Source organism: Orycteropus afer, unplaced genomic scaffold (genome assembly GCF_000298275.1).
Source record: "Orycteropus afer afer isolate SDZICR_OR568_19922 unplaced genomic scaffold, OryAfe1.0 scaffold00162, whole genome shotgun sequence".
Classification (NCBI taxonomy): Eukaryota; Metazoa; Chordata; class Mammalia; order Tubulidentata; family Orycteropodidae; genus Orycteropus; species Orycteropus afer.
The window spans coordinates 793,792-810,095 of record NW_006921749.1 but is presented as its reverse complement, the minus strand read 5'-3'; the positions used below and the strand labels follow the sequence as shown (position 1 = coordinate 810,095).

Genomic DNA, 16,304 nt, shown 5'->3' with positions numbered 1-16,304 from the left:
TCTCCCTCTCTATGCAGGATCTCCTACATCCCTTCCAAGTGGATGACAGTGGTAGCTGGGCACCATCTAGTTCTTCTGGTCTCATAGTTGTATAGGTTACTGCAACCCTTTTTGAATTATCTTCAGCAATATTTTACTTGTGTGTGATATTAATGATATTATTTGATAATTTACACATTCTGTTAGATCACTTTTCTTTGGAATGTGCATAATTTGGACTCTTCTAGTCAGTTGCCAAGTAGCTGTCTTCCAGTTTCTTGGCATAAACAGTACTGAATCTGTTTGTTAAAGCATCTCAGTGGATCAGTTACTGGAGCCTTTTTCATCAATTCCTTCAGTGCATCTTGGGCATCTTCTTCCAATACCATCAACTCTTGATCATATGCTACCTCCTGAAATGGCTGAATGTCAGCCAATTCTTTTGGGTACAATGACTGTATATTCTTTCCATCTTCTTTTGATGCTTTCTGTGTCGTTCAGTATTTTACCCTTAGAATCTTTCAATATTGCAACTCAGGGCCTGAATTTTTTCTTCAGTTCTTTCAGCATGAGAAATGCAAGCATGTGCTTCCCTTCTGTTTTTCTAATTTCAGGTCTTTGCACATTTCACTAGAATATTTTATTTTGTCTTCCCTAGACACACTTTCAAATCTTCTGTTCACCTGTTGTATTTCATCATTTCTTCATTGCTTTAGCGACTCTCCATTCAAGAGTAAGTTTCCAGAGTCTCTTCTAACATCCATTTTGGTCACTTCTTCCTTTCCTGTCTTTTTAATGACCATTTGCTCTCTTCATGTATCATGCTCTTAATGTCAGCCCATAACTATCTGGCCTTCAGTCACTGGTATTCAATTGATCAAATCTATTCTTCATATTTTTGCCCATAAAATCCTTCAGTATTACAACTCAAGGCTTGAATTTTTTTTCTTCAGTTCTTTTAGCTTGAGAAATGCCAAGCCTGTTCTTCTCTTTTGGTTTTCTGACTCCAGGTCTTTGCATATTTCATTATAATACTTTACTTTGTCTTGTCAAGTGCCCTTTGAAATTTTTTGCTCAGTTCTTTTATTTTAGTATCTATTCCATTTACTTTAGCTACTCTATTTTTAAGAGCAAGTTTTAGAGTTTCTTCTGACATCCATTTTGGCCTTTTCTTCCCTCCTGTCTTTTAAATAACGATTTGCTTTTTTAATGTATGATATTCTTGATGTCATCCCACAATTTGTCTGGTCTTTGGTCGCTGGCTTTCAATGTGTCAAATCTGTTCTTGAGATGGTGTCTAAATTCAGGTGGGATATAATCAAGGTTGTATTTTGGCTCTCATGGACTTATTTTAATTTTCTTTAGCTTCAGCTTGAACTTGTATATGAGCAATTGATGGTTGGTTTCACAGTCAGCTCCTGGCCTTGCTTTGATGGATAATATTGAACTTCTCCATTCCACAGATGTAGTTGATCTGATTTCTGTGCATTCCATCTGGCAAGGTCCACATGTATAGCCACTGTTTACATTATTGAAAAAATGTATTTGCAATGAATAAATCATTCATCTTCCAAAATTCTGTAATGCAGTCTCTGGCATCATTCTATCACTAAGACCAAAATTTTCAGCTACCAATGATTCTTCTATGTTTCCAACTTTCTCATTCCAGTCACCAATAATTATCAATGCATCTTGATTGCATGTTTGGTCAATTTCAGACTGTAGAAGTTTGTAAAAATCTTCAATTTCTTTATCTTTGCCTTTAGAGGGAGCTCTGGCAGCATAGTGCCCAAGGCACTTGACTGCTAACCAGAAGGCTGGCAGTTTGCCTTTAGTTTGTAAATTTGAATAGTAGTAGTATTAACTGGTCTTTGTTGTAGGCATGTGGATATTATCCTATTACTGACAGCATTGTATTTCAGAATAGATATTGAGATGTTGTTTTTAATGTTGAATGCAATGCCCTTCATCTTCAATTTGTCATTCCTGGCATAGTAGAGTATATGATTGTCTGATTCAAAATGGCCAATACCAGTCAATTTCAGCTCACTAATGCCTAGGATATCATTCTTTATCCAGTCCATTTCATTTTTGACAACTTTCAATTTTCTCCCATTCATAGTTCATACACTCCATGTTCTGATTATTAATAAATATTGATAGCTGTATTTTCCCAATTTAACTTATGCCCCATCAGTAAATGAAGGTCCTGAAAGCTTTCCTCCATCCATGTCATTAAGGTCAACTCCACTTTGGAGAGGCAGCTCTTCCCCAGTCATATTTTGTGTGTCTAACAACCTGATGGGCTCATCTTCCAGCACCATATCAGATTGTATTTCAGGGATATTCATAAAGTTTTCCAGTAATATTTCAGACAATGTTTCACTGTCATTTATAAGGTTTTCAGTGGCCATTTTTTTCAGAAGTGGATGGTCCCATCCTTCATCCCAGTTTGTCTTGGTCTGGAAGGCTGAAATCTTTCCACCATGGGTGACCCTGCAGCCTCACAGCAACATGCAAGCCATCACAGTACAACAGAATAACAGACGAGTGGTGGAAACATCAAGAGAGAATGGAAGGAATACACAGAGTCATTGTATCAAAAATAATTAGTCGATGTCCAACAATTTCAGGAGGTAGCATATGATCAAGATCCAATGGCACTGAAGGAAGAGGTCCAAGCTGTACTGAAAGGATTAACATAAAACAAGGCCTCAGGAATTGATGAAATACTCATTGAGATGTCTCAACAAATGGATACAGTGCTAGATGCATTAACTCATCTATGCCAAGAAATATGGAAGACAGCTACATGGCCAACTGACTGGAAGAGATCATATTTGTGCTCATCCCAAAGGCAGGTGATTCAATAGAATATTGAAATTATCGAACAATATCATTAATATCACATGCAAATAAAATTTTGCTGAAGATACTTCAAAAATGGTTGCAGTATTGTATTGACAGGGAACTTCCAAAAATTTAAGAAAGGTTCAGAAGAGGACATAGAACAAGGGATAATCATTGCTTATGTTAGATGGATCTTGGCCAAAAGCAAATACTAGAAAGATATTTATCTGTGTTGTATTGACTATGCAAAGGCTTCGACCATATGGATCATAAATTATGGATAACCTTTCAAAGAATGAGAATTCCAGAACATTTGATTGTGCTCATGAGCAACCTGTACATTCACCAAGAAGTTGTCATTCAAACAGAAGAAGGTACACTGAATGCCTTAAAGTCAGGAAGGGTGTACATGAGGGTTTTATCCTTTCACCATATGTATTCAGTCTGTATGCTGAGCAAATAATCCAAGAAGCTAGACTATGTGAAGAAGAACACAGCATCAGGATTGGAGGAAGATTCATTAACAACCTGTGATATGCAGATGACACAACCTTGCTTGGTGAAAGGGAAGAGAACTTGAAGCACTTACTGATGAAGATTAAAGACTATGATCTTCAGTATGGATTACACCTCAGCATAAAGAAAATGAAAATCCTCACAACTGGAACAATAAGCAACATCATGATAAACAGAGAGAAAATTGAAGTTGTCAGGGATTTCAGTTTACTTGGATCCAAAGTCTACACCCATGGAAGCAGCAGTCAGGAAATCAGATGTTGTTTTGCACTGGGAATGTCTGCTACAAAAGACCTCTTCAAAGTGTTGAAGAGCAAAGATGTCACTTTGAAGACTAAGGTGCACCTGACTCAAGCCATAGTATTTTTGCCTCATATGCATGAGAAGATGGACAATGAATAAGGAAGACAGAAGAAGAGTTGATGCCTTTGAATTATGGCATTGATGAAGAATAGTGAAAATACCTGGACTGCCAGAAGAACAAACAAATATGTCCTGGAAGAAGTGCAGCCAGAATGCTCCTTGGAAGTGAGAATGTCCAGACTTTGTCTCACCTCTTTGGTCATGTGGTCAGAAGGGACCATTCCCTAGAGAATGATATCATGCTTGGTCATGTAGAAGGTCAGTGAAGAAGGAGAAGACCCTCAGCAAGATGGATTGACACAGTGGTTACAATGTGTATAGTGTATAGTTGCTATTTATGTTATTGAAAAAAGGTATTTGCAGTAAGTAAGTTGTTGGTTTTGCAAAATTCTATCATGTGGTCTCCAGCAGCATTGTTTCTATCACAAAGGCCATATTTTCCAGCAACCAATGCTTCTTCTTTTTTTCCAACTTTTGCATTCCAAACGCTAGTAATTATCAATACATCTTGTGCACATTTGGTCAATTTCAGATTGCAGAAATGGATAATAATGTTCAATATCTTCATCTTTTGCTTTAGTGGTTGGTGTGAAAATATGAATAATAATGATAATATTAAGTGTTCATCCTTTATGTTTATGGTTATTATCCCATCACTGACAGCATTGTGTTTCAGGATAGATATTGAAATATTCTTTTTGATGATGAATGTGATGCTGTTCCTCTTCAATTTGTCATTCCAGGAGTAGTAGACCATATGATTGTCAGATTCAAAATGCCCAACACCTGTCCATTTTAGCTCACTAATGCCTAAGATACTTGTATTTATGCATTCCTTTTCATTTTTGACAACTTGCAAGTTTCCTTGATTCATATTCATACATTGCATGCTCTGATTATTAATTAATGTTTACAGCTGTTTCCTCTCATTTAGCATCATGGCACATCAGCAAATAAAGGTCTAGAAAGCTTTACTTCATCCGTGTTGTTAAGGTCAACTCTACTTTCAGGAGGCAGCTCTTCCAAGTGGATGACAGTGGTAGCTGGGCACCATCTAGTTCTTCTGGTCTCATAGTTGTATAGGTTGCAGATCGGATGGTGTACCAGTCACTAGGACTGATTGTTTCCATTAATTTTGGTTTTCTTCTTTCTTCTTGACGAGGAGAGACCCATTGTTGCATCTAGATGGCAGCTTGCTAGCTTTTAAGATCCCAGTCACTACTCACCAAGGTAGTAGGTGGAACAATGTTTTGTATAGTATGTTATGCCAATTGAGCTTGATGTCCCCCACGACTATGGTCCCAAGCCCTCAGGATCAACTACTCGGTCCCTCTGCGTAGCTGGCTGTGACCAAGCAATGACCATAACCTTGCCCCTTGTCAGCTCTACTATACACCTGGGAATTCTGATCATTCACATGAACTTATAGGCCCATTGTCTGCCAACCCTATATATGATCTTGGATACACTCCCCATTTAGACATACCTAATTGTTTAGCTTGTTCACCTATCTATCCATCCATATACCCATGTTTGCTTTCACTGACAACTCAGTACTGTATATGCAAAAGGGTTCATATTTGTTGTCTGTACTGCCCATGTAACTCTCTATGTCTTTCTCATCCTCAATGCTGCCATATTGGTCACTCACATTTGGTACATTGCCCTTCTCTTCACCCAAATCAATATTTATCTCTATCTGTCTAACAGCGTTCCCTCCTCTCCCCTCCCACCCCTGGTAACCAACAAAGAAAATGTCCTCCAATAGACAAACCTTTCCTTAACTTTTACAATAACGCACTAATACAATATTTGTCCTTTTGTGACTGACTTATTTCACTCAGCATAATGTCCTCCAAGTTCATCCACGTTATGTGGTGTTTTGCAGATTCTACGTTATTCTTTAGCGTTGCATAGTATTCCATTGTGTGTATGTACCATAGTTTGGTTATCCATTCCTCAGTTGTTGGACATCTAGGTTGTTTCCAAGTTTTGGCTATTGTAAATAGTGCTGCGATGAACATCGGCGTGCATATATCTGTTCTTGTTATGGCTCTAACTTCTTTAGGGTATATACCTAGTAATGGGATGGCTGGGTCAAATGGTATTTGTATTTCCAACTTTTGAAGGAATCGCCATACTGCTTTCCACAATGGTATTCCCAGATTTTTAAATGTTTGCCTACTACAAAACAGCTGGCCGTACTCTTCAAAACAATCAACATCATGAAGGACAAAGAAAGGCTGAGGACCTGTTACAGATTAAAGGAGACTGAAAATACATAATATCTAAAAGAAACATATGATCCTTCATTGGGAAAATGATACAGAATTAGGAAATCAGACAAAATTCGATGATGGACTATGTATTAGATAATTTTAGGGCCATGTTATTTTTCCTAAATTTGACAATTGTACATTATTTTTCCTAAGTTTGATCATTGTACCACAGCTATGTAAGAGAATAACCTTATTAGCATATATGCACCAAAATATGTAAGGATTAAAAAAAAAAAAAAACATGATGTCTGCAAATTACTTTCAAGTGGTTCAAGAACATACTACTACTAATAGACACACAGAGAGAAAAAGCAAATGTGGCAAATTCTTAAAATTGGTGAACCTAGGTGAAAAACGTACATAAAATACATTGCTTTTTTATGGATTTGATATTTTTTTTCAAAATGAAAATATTTGCCAAACTGCTAGGGGTAAGTTGGTATTTGTTGTTTTAATTTACTCTCCCATGATTGCCAGTAAAATTGAACATCTTTTCATTTGTTTGAAAATTCATGTTTCCTTTTCTATGAATTTAAATTTCCTTGCCTAATTCTATTGGGCTTTTTGTCTTTTTCCTAGTAATGTAGAAGAAATTCTATAATATTCTGGGCATTGACTTTTGGTTGTTACATTTTGCAAACAACTTCTCTTACTCTTAGGCTTGCCTTTTTACTTCATGTGACGGTTTCATTAAGAAGTCTCAGCCTGTGCATGTATAAAAGTGGTGTTTTTTCCCCAATAATTTCCCACTGACTATTTTGAACTCTTCTGCTGAATGGAGGATTCCTTTATAACACCTTGGAAAGATTCCATAACTTTCCAATGACTTCCGTTTATTAGAAAAATCTCATTTTTGTATTAAAGAAGTCCAAAAAACCGAAAACCCATTGCCATCAAAATCAAATTGATTCCAACTCATAATGACCTTATGGACTAGCGTAGAACTGCCCCCATAAGGTTTCCAAAGCTGTAAATCTTTATGGAAGCAGACTGCCTCATCTTTCTCCCACGAAGAGCCTGGTGGGTTTAAACCATCAACCTTTTGGTTAGCAGCCAAACACATTAACCACTAGGCCACCAGGTAGACTACCACATCTTTCTTCCAGAGTGGCTCATGTGTTCAAACCTTCGACCTTTCTGTTAGCAGCTGAACAATTAACCAGCGTACCACCAGGGGGCTTTATATGGTATTAAGAAAACAAAATATATGTACTAATTAGTACATATACAAAATTCAAAGAAAAGGTACTGGAGGGACAAAAACCAAAATAACAACAGCGATTATCTTTAAGTAGTAGAATTATAGATTATTTTACTTACTTTGAAATTCTCTGCATTGAGCATAGACTCATACTTTTTTCAATAGCAAGAGATAAGGTACAAATGTAATGTTTAAAGGTGATAATGTTGTGTAAAGCCCCCTCAAAAATAAATGATGAGTTGAAATCTTCCAACTTAACTTTTAACTTTTTAAAAAGTATCTTCCATTCCTGAGGTTAGGTAAAAAAAAAAAAAAAAAAAAAGCGGGATATGTAGTGTCAGTAGAAACTGAAAAAGGGTTTAATTCTAAAACCTTCATAAATAGTTAAAAATTCTCTCTCCTGAGTTGTCTGCTTTACAGGTATGTAAGGCTTTTTTGGAGAATAGGATCCAGGTTACTTATTTGTATCATTGGTGATATAATCATTTATTTTTGCCCAACAGCAGATAATGAAAAGACTTATAAAGCGGTATGTTCTGAAAGCACAAGTAGACAAAGAAAATGATGAAGTTAATGAAGGTAAGCATCTCTAGTTTGAGAAACTTCCTTTTACAACTAATTTAATGAACTTGGAAAGCTTTATATTAAATCACACTTTAAAAACCCAATCCCAGGTTACAAATTGAGTTCCTTCAAAGTTATGTTCCATAATCATTCTCTTTCTCTCTCTTTTTTTTTTTTTTAAGAAATAGTTATTAAAAATTTCAAACAGACAATTTACCTCTGCCTCGAATGCCTGATTCTGAGGTTGCAAAGAATGTCACCTTTCTGGGAAATTTTACTTACTATTACAACAAGATTACATTAGGTAGCCAGTACTATCAGGTTTGTTTCATTGATTTCAAATTAATTATAACAATTTTCCAGTGATACTGGTAAAGTAATGGTTGACTCATAATAGAATCTACATTTTTTTTTTTTTTTTAATTGTGATTTGGGTGAAAGTTTACAGAGCAAATTCACTTTCCATACAGCAGCTCACATACACTTTGTCTTATGACATTGACCACAATTTACCACAATGCAACCACTCCCCTCCAACTTCCTCCCCGTAGTTACTTCTCCCCAGTGTCCATCCCTCCGTTCACTCCTGCCCCCTGAGCTATGCCCCTGTGCATAAACAGCCTTTCTATTCTCCTGTGATTGTTCTCTCCAAGGAGTATATCTACCTAATGTAAATGTTCACCCCATATGCCTGTCTTTTATTTGGTTGGAAGCCACAGGACTAGGTTCAATTTCAGACCTGACAGACAGCTAGGGGCCATGTTCTCAGTGGTTCCATCTGGCTCTATCAGACCAGCAAACCTGGTCCCCTTTTTTTTTTCCAAATGATTTGGAGTTTTGTTCCACATTGTTCTCCTACTCTTTCCAGGATCTCCTACATAGATCCCCCTCCAACTGGTTGACAGTGGTAGCTGGGCACTAGCTAGATCTTCTGGTCTCATAGTTGTGTAGGCTGAGGATCACGTGGTGTACTAGACACTCGGACTAATTGTTTCCTTGAATCTTTGGTTTTCTTCATTCTTCTTTGCTCTGGATGAGAGACCCATCATTGCATCTAGATGGCTGCTTGCAAGCTTTTAAGATCTAAGTCACTACTCACCAAAGTGGGATGTAGAACAATGTTTTGTGTAGTATGTTATGCCAATTCAGCTTGATGTCCCCTGCGACTGTGGTCCCGAACTCACAGGTCCAACTACTTGCTCCTTCTGGGTGGCTAGCTGTGGCCAAGAAGTGACTACAACCTTGTCCCTTGTCAGCTCTACTATATGCATGGGAATTCTTACAGAACATACAAGTACACTTGTAGAAACATTGTTTGCCAACCCTGTACATAGTCTTGGGCAAACTCCCTCTGCAAAGACATACCTAATCATTCAGCCTATCCACTCATCTATCCACCCATATACCCATGTTTCCCTTCATGACAACACATTATTGTATTTGCAAAAGGGTTTTCATCTTTGTTGTCTGTACCTCCTATGTACCTCTCTATGTCTTCCTCTTCCTCAATGCCACCATGTTGATCACTCACATTTGGTGCATTGCCCTTCTCTTCATCCAAATCAATACTTGTGTCTACCTATCTAACAGTGTTCCTTTTTCTCCCCTCCTACCCCTGGTAACCAACAAAGAAAATTTCTTTCCATATATAAACTTTTCCTTGATTTTTTACAATAACGGACTAATACAATATTTGTCCTTCTGTGATTGACTTATTTCACTCAGCATAATATCCTCCAGGTTCATCCATGTTATGTGGTGTTTTGCAGATTCAACGTTATTCTTTAGGGTTGCATAGTATTCTATTGTGTGTATGTACCATAGTTTGGTTATCCATTCTTCAGTTGATGGACACCTAGGTTGTTTCCATCTTTTGGCTATTGTAAATAGTGCTGCAGTGAAAATGGGTGTGCATATATCTGTTCTTGTCCTGGCTCTCGCTTCTTTAGGATATATTTACCTAGTAATGGAATGGCTGGGTCAAATAGTATTTCTAATTCCAACTTTTTAAGGAATCGCCATACTGCTTTCCACAGTGGTTATACCATTTGACAGTCCCACTAGCAGTGTATGAGAGTCCCAATCTCTCTGCATCCTCGCCAGCATTTGTTATTTTCTGTCTTGTTGAACTTTCCTCCTAGTGCTGGGGCAAGATGGTATCTCATTGTTTTGATTTGCACCTCTCAAATGGCTAATGATTGTGAGCATTTCAGAATCTACATTTCTTTAGAAAACCCTCTATTTTGTTGTCCAGAAAAAAAGCTCTAGCCTGATTTTCTTGTCTGGTATTTTTCTTTGCTTTTTACTTCTTTTTTTGGCTCCTTACTGAAGTGCACCTATTTTTTCTAGGGATATCCTGAGCTATCCTGGGCTTTATATCTGGACTATAAATATTTTTCATTAAAGGCTGGGGTAAGCCAAAGCATAGGCTCAGAGTCGAAAAAAAAAAAAAAAAAAAATCAACCTGGAAGAAATAAATTGTCCCCAAAATTTTGTAGCTTCTAACATTGTATTAGTTTCTAGATTTGTCATAACAAATTGCTACAAACTTAGTGGCTCAAAACAACAGAAATTTATTTCCTCACAGTTCTGAAGGCCAGATGTCCCAAATCAAGGTGTTGGCAGGGCTGAGCTCTCTGAAGGCTCTAGTGAAGAATCCTTCCTTGCTTCTTCCAGCTTCTGGTGGCTCCAAGCATTCCTTGGCTTGTGGCAGCATAGCTCCAATCTCTCCTTCCATCTTTGCAATGACATTACTTTCTTTCTGTGTCTTCTCCCTTTCTCTTATCTTATTATTTGTCAGTGGATTTAGGCCTCATCCTATTACAGAATGATCTCATCAGGAGATCCTTAACTATATCAGCAAAGACCATTTTTTTCCAAATAAAGGCACACTCAAAAGTTTAGGGGCAAGGACATATCTTTTTGAAGATCCCCATTCAACCTATTACAAACACCAATGTTATGTTGTTAGGTGCCCTCGAGTTGGCTCTGATACATAGCAACTCCATGTACAGCAGAACAAAACACTGTCCCATCCTGTGCCAGCCCCACAAACTGTGCTACACCTGAGCCTGTTGTTGCAGCCCCTGTGTCAATCCATCTCAATGAGGGTCTTCCCCTTCTTCGCTGACCTTCCACTTTAGCAAGAAGGATATCCTTCTCCGGGGAATAGTATCTTCTGACAACATGACCAAAGTAGGTGAGACAAAGCCTGGCCATTATTTATCTGTCCTTGTGACATAATGCCTAAGGCATCTGACTGTTAACCGGAAGTCTGGCAGCTCAAACCTACCAGCCTACCAGCCACTCCTTGGAAGGAAGACTGGGCAATCTACTTCCATAGAGATGCCAACTTGGAAACCCAAGGAGGGGTCGCTATGAGTCAGACCTGACTCGATGTCAGTGAGTTTGGGTTTTTTTGTTTTTTGTTTTTTGTTTTTTTTTTGGTTTGGGTAAGAGAAGAAAGGAGCTCTGGTGGGATAGTGCCTAAGGCATTTGACTGCTAACCACAGGGTTGGTGGTTCAAACCCACCAGCCACTCCATGGAAGGAAGACTGAGCAATCTACTTTCATAAAGATTGACTGCCTCGGAAACCCAAAGGGGGTCACTAGGAGTCAGAATCGACTTGACGGCAGTGAATTTAGTTTGTTTGTTTTGTGGTAAGAGAAGAAAGGGCTAAACTTAATAAAATTGTTAATGGGCTTTGAAGCTTTGAAGATAAGCTTTGATCAATAAATATAAGGAATCCCTTGCAAATGAGTCAACCAAATAATACTGCATTTTTTGCAAATAATGCACCCATGTAAATAACATGCCCACACATGCAATGCACAGGAAATGATAAAATTAAGTAAAATAGTTCTGGCAGAGCATGTTCCTACATATACCGGTGCATTGTCTTGTGACATTTCCAGAAGTGAATTTTGGCCTCATTCACCTGTCCTCCCATATTACAGGTAAATCATATCATTCTGTTCATTTTCTTTCATTCTATTCATTTTCTGTAATCTCCTGCTTATGTGTATACAAATAGTCTGAGAATATTACTTTTGATCATAATTGTATAATACAGGTATAAGCTGTTGTTGTTGTTGTTATGTGCCATTGAGTTGTACCCGACTCATAGCGCCCCTCCTTGGGCTTCCAAAGTGGTATCACTATGGAAGTAAATTGCCCCACCTTCCTTCCGAAAAGGTATAAGCTATGGTCAAGAAATCATGGATCAATTTTGGTATACCCCTTGTAATCAGAAAATAAACAATATAAAGTGTGCATTTGTTTCTATAAATTTAAGTTGATAAAGCTCTGGTAGCATAGTGCCTAAGGCACTTGACTGCTAACCAGAAGGCTGGTGGTTCAAACCCACCAACCACTCCTTGGAAGGAAGGTTGGGCAATCTACTTCCATAGTGATCCTGCCTCGGAAACCCAAGGAGGGGTCGCTATGAGTTGGGTCTGACTTGACAGCACATAACAACAACAACAATACCTACTTAAGTGAAATTCCCATATGATAATAGAAATTTAAGTCAGCAATATGTTAAAAAAGAAAAAACAAAAGTTGGCATAGCCTGCTTATGAAAATGTGTGGAAGTTTTGCACAATTGGCAAAAATATATGGTGCCTAATATTTGCATAAAAATTCAGTATGTGTATGTAAAAAAAGACATCTGTTAAGGTGTGATTGAGGAGTTGGAGAATGAGCAAAAATCCAATTAGGGAGACAGGAATGGAACAAGATTGTAATTTAGAAAACAGAAACCTGATCAGTTGTACCCTATCAATTAATCCTATTGCTATTTAGTCAATTTCAACTGATAGTGACCCTGTAAGGACAGAGTAGAACTTCCTTCTAGGGTTTTCAAGGCTTACAAATCCTTATGGAAGCCTATTGCCACATCCTTCTCCCATGGTAGCTGGTGGGTTTGAACCTCCAATCTTTTGGTTAGTGGCCAAATGCTTTCATCAGTGCACCACCAGGACTCTTTAGTAGTACCAAAACCTCCCTGGAAAAACTGATTAAAGGGGAATTGGACAACTGTAACATGGAAAACAAGGAGCATCTTCCAGGCTCTTGCACAAGAGAGGAAATAAATTAATGAGAATTTGGAGTTTTGAACAAAATTCTAACTATAAAAAAGTAGATCATTAGCATAACCTCCTCATGTAGTAAATGAGGAAACTGAAGCCCCAAGAAATTATTTGGCAGATTATGTACAATATTTAGTATGTGGTCTCCTATGACTCCAGAAAAAGGAAGTAGGACGTGGTAATAGGAAGATAATGAGGGTTCACAAGACTATGGCCTAAATATAAAACTGAACAGAGTGAAAACCTATTTCTTATTCCAAAGGGTGGTCTTGTGATTTCAAATTAGATAAGTTTATTCACTTTATCCACCATCCGTCAGTTTCTCGTACTATGATGGATTGCATATTGCTAAGATGCTGGAAGCCATGCCACTGGGATTTCAAACACCGGCAAAGTAATCCATGGTGCACAGGTTTCAGCAGAGCTTCCAGACTAAGACAGAATAGCAAGAAAGGCCTGGTGATGTATTTCTGAAAATTAGCCAGTAAAATCCACATGGATCACAACCGAAATTGTCTGATATAACTATGGTGCTAGAAGATGAAGCCCCTGGGTTGGAAGGTACTCAAAATACAGAGTAGCCACAATGGTGGACTCAAAAAACAGCAATTATATTGAAGATGGTATAGGATTGGGCAACATTTCATTCTGTTGCACATGGAGTTGCCATGAGTTGGAGCTTGCTTGTTAGCAACCAACAACAATTCCCTTTATATTGTCATACATTAAAGGAGCAGCCACTCCTCGGAAGGAAGGTTGGACAATCCTACTTCCTAGTGATACTGCCTCGGAAACCCAAGGAGGGGTCGCTATGAGTCGGGGCCTACTCGACAGCACATAACAACAACAACATTAAAGGAAGAAAAAACAATTTTTTTTTGGCCACAAAAGGAAGAGTTAGAATTCTTTAAAACAAAAAGTTCTTATGCTTATAAAATAGAACATAGGAATTATACTTAAGGCATCATAAAGATACCAGGAAATACCATGAAAGGTGTGTTTTACATGCTACTCTATTGTTGTTGTTGTTGTTGTTTGCCGTCGAGTCAGCCCCGACTCGTAGCGACCCCTCCTTGGGTTTCTGAGGCAGTATCACTACGGAAGTAGGATTGCCCAACCTTTCTTCCGAGGAGTGGCTGGTGGGTTTGAACCGCCAGCCTTCTGGTGAGCAGTCAAGTGCCTTAGGCACTATGCTACCAGAGCTCCTGCAACTCTATTATAAAATGCTAAGCCAACCTGTCAGTGACTTAAAGAATCACTGTTTGGATTCAAGGTAAATTTTTGCCCCAAGGTTCACTTGTTAAGATCAATGGCAGTGTATCAGAATATACATTTTAACAAGATCTCCAGGTCTATGTTTTAACAAGAATAACCTTGGGATCTATAAGAACCACCTGGGGATCCTATTAAACTGTCAACTAGAAAGAGCATTTTGAAGCCTTTGATCAGTTATCAGAAAAATCACCCTTTGTTAAAAGTTGAGTGATCCACAGGTCAACACTTTAACTCAATTTTTACTACTAAAACATAACTATTTTTACAGCTTTTTTCAAAGGTAACTGTATTTTCAAAAGTAAGCAATTGTAAAGACAAGCATTGCTTAAAAAATTTTTATGAAGCTGAAATAGATATCTTGAAGATTTTATGAAGCAAATGTATTTGTATTATATGAATTTAACTCCTTGTTCCTTTCTGAATCCAAAGAGCAAATTACTAATTATATTTTTAATGCCAATACTGTAGGTGAATTAAAAGAAATCAAGCAAGATATTTCTAGTCTTCGTTATGAACTTTTGGAGGACAAGAGCCAAGCAACTGAGGAGTTAGCCATTTTAATTCATAAACTCAGTGAGAAACTGAATCCCAGCATGCTGAGATGTGAATGATGCAATAACCTGGAATTATGAGTCTGACTATAGCACAAATGTGGGCAATAATATTTCTAAGTATGAAATACTTGAAAACTGTGGTGTAAATTTTTAGTACTTTATCATGTGAATCTTTAAGAGTTAGGTCTTAATGGTTTTACTGTTTTATCACATAAAAAATGGTCATCATTTTAATTGTCTGCCTTTTCATTACAAATAATGACATACCATTGTATTTAAAGGCCCTGTATTTAATACATTACTGACATTTTGTTTGCCCTCAAGAGACTGTAAGCTCCTTGGGGGCAGGGACCATGTCTTACTCATCTTTGTGTCCCCAGAATCTAGTACAGTGCCTGGTACATAGTAGGTGCTCAATAAATATTGTTGAAATCAATTGAATTGAACTGCCAACAAAATAAAAATAAAAACAAAAAAGCCATCTCTATGTAACATACCTTCCCTTGTCCAAGTGCTCATTTTTTTTTTTTTTTTTTTCTTTGAAGATACTGGAGATGTTTTACAACCAACTATGATTTGGTGATACGTGCTGAGAATTCTTTAGCATCACTGATAATCATAAAACCACTAAGCCCTGAGAGAAGAATTTAACAATGAAATGGGTTAATAGAAAATATAATTACATATTTAAGTTTCATAGAATTGTTCAAAACAACACATTAAAGATTTTTCTAAAGTATATTGTTTGCTTTCTGCTTAGACTTTCATTTGTTGTTTTTCAGTAATGTGAATTTTGTTAGTGGGGTGGCAAATTTTTTTAAAAAATTAGGAGATAGGCAGGGTTGTTTATTTGTTATAACATCCTAATGTCTGCCTCTGATGTTTTAATGCTAAGTAAAATATCAATAACTGATTTTATACATTGCCTTATTATCTCCATTCTGAGGTTTGGAGGGTATGCTGTGGGAAGAAATAAAAAAGAGCAGCGACTCTGAACCTGGAAAGCCATGTCCAGGCATCACAAGCTGTGTTTCATTTCCCATTGAGGTCATTGCTCACAGTGATTGACACCCTTTATCTTATCAAAGCAGTTCTATTCCACCTTCTACACAAAAATCTATTTTGATGTATCTGATTTACTCATTATATAACAAAGCTGAATGCTAGTACTATCCACAGCATGTCATGACTTTAATAGGAAAGGAGACACGGACTAGTAAGTCCCCGGTCTCTTTACAGATATAAAACACACAAAGTATTTTTTTAACTGGTTAACTTTAAATCTTTCACAGAGTTATGTTTAGCATCTTAATTCTCTACTAACTATACCTGCTAAGTCTTACTGACAGGAGGCAAATTGTGATCATAGCTCACAGATAGTTGTATAGATCTTAAAAACCAATTAAATACATAATGCTTTAAAATCATTACCGTGAGGAAGACTTTTCAGATGTGAAGACAAAATGGAACATTAAATGACACTACAAAAATCTTTTTTAAATTAGCTATTTCTTGATTTCTACTTTGAGTTAAAACAAATTAAGAAAAAAAAATATACATGTTTTGCTACCATTGTAGAATATTTCATTAACTTTTGTGCTATGCTAATAGTATTTTGTGTTAAACATTTCT

At 37.2% G+C, this 16,304-nt stretch overlaps 1 protein-coding gene across 1 annotated transcript in view; it reads left to right on the top strand.

The window, feature by feature from the left end:
- TRPC3 (transient receptor potential cation channel subfamily C member 3) overlaps positions 1 to 14,729 on the top strand; it is a 147,015-nt gene extending 132,286 nt beyond the window's left edge. The window contains exons 11-12 of the mRNA XM_007946449.1: positions 7,692 to 7,767; positions 14,587 to 14,729. Of these exons, the coding sequence (XP_007944640.1) occupies positions 7,692 to 7,767; positions 14,587 to 14,729 (219 nt within the window). The remainder of the gene's footprint in view (positions 1 to 7,691; positions 7,768 to 14,586) is intronic.
- Positions 14,730 to 16,304: the final 1,575 nt, after the last annotated feature.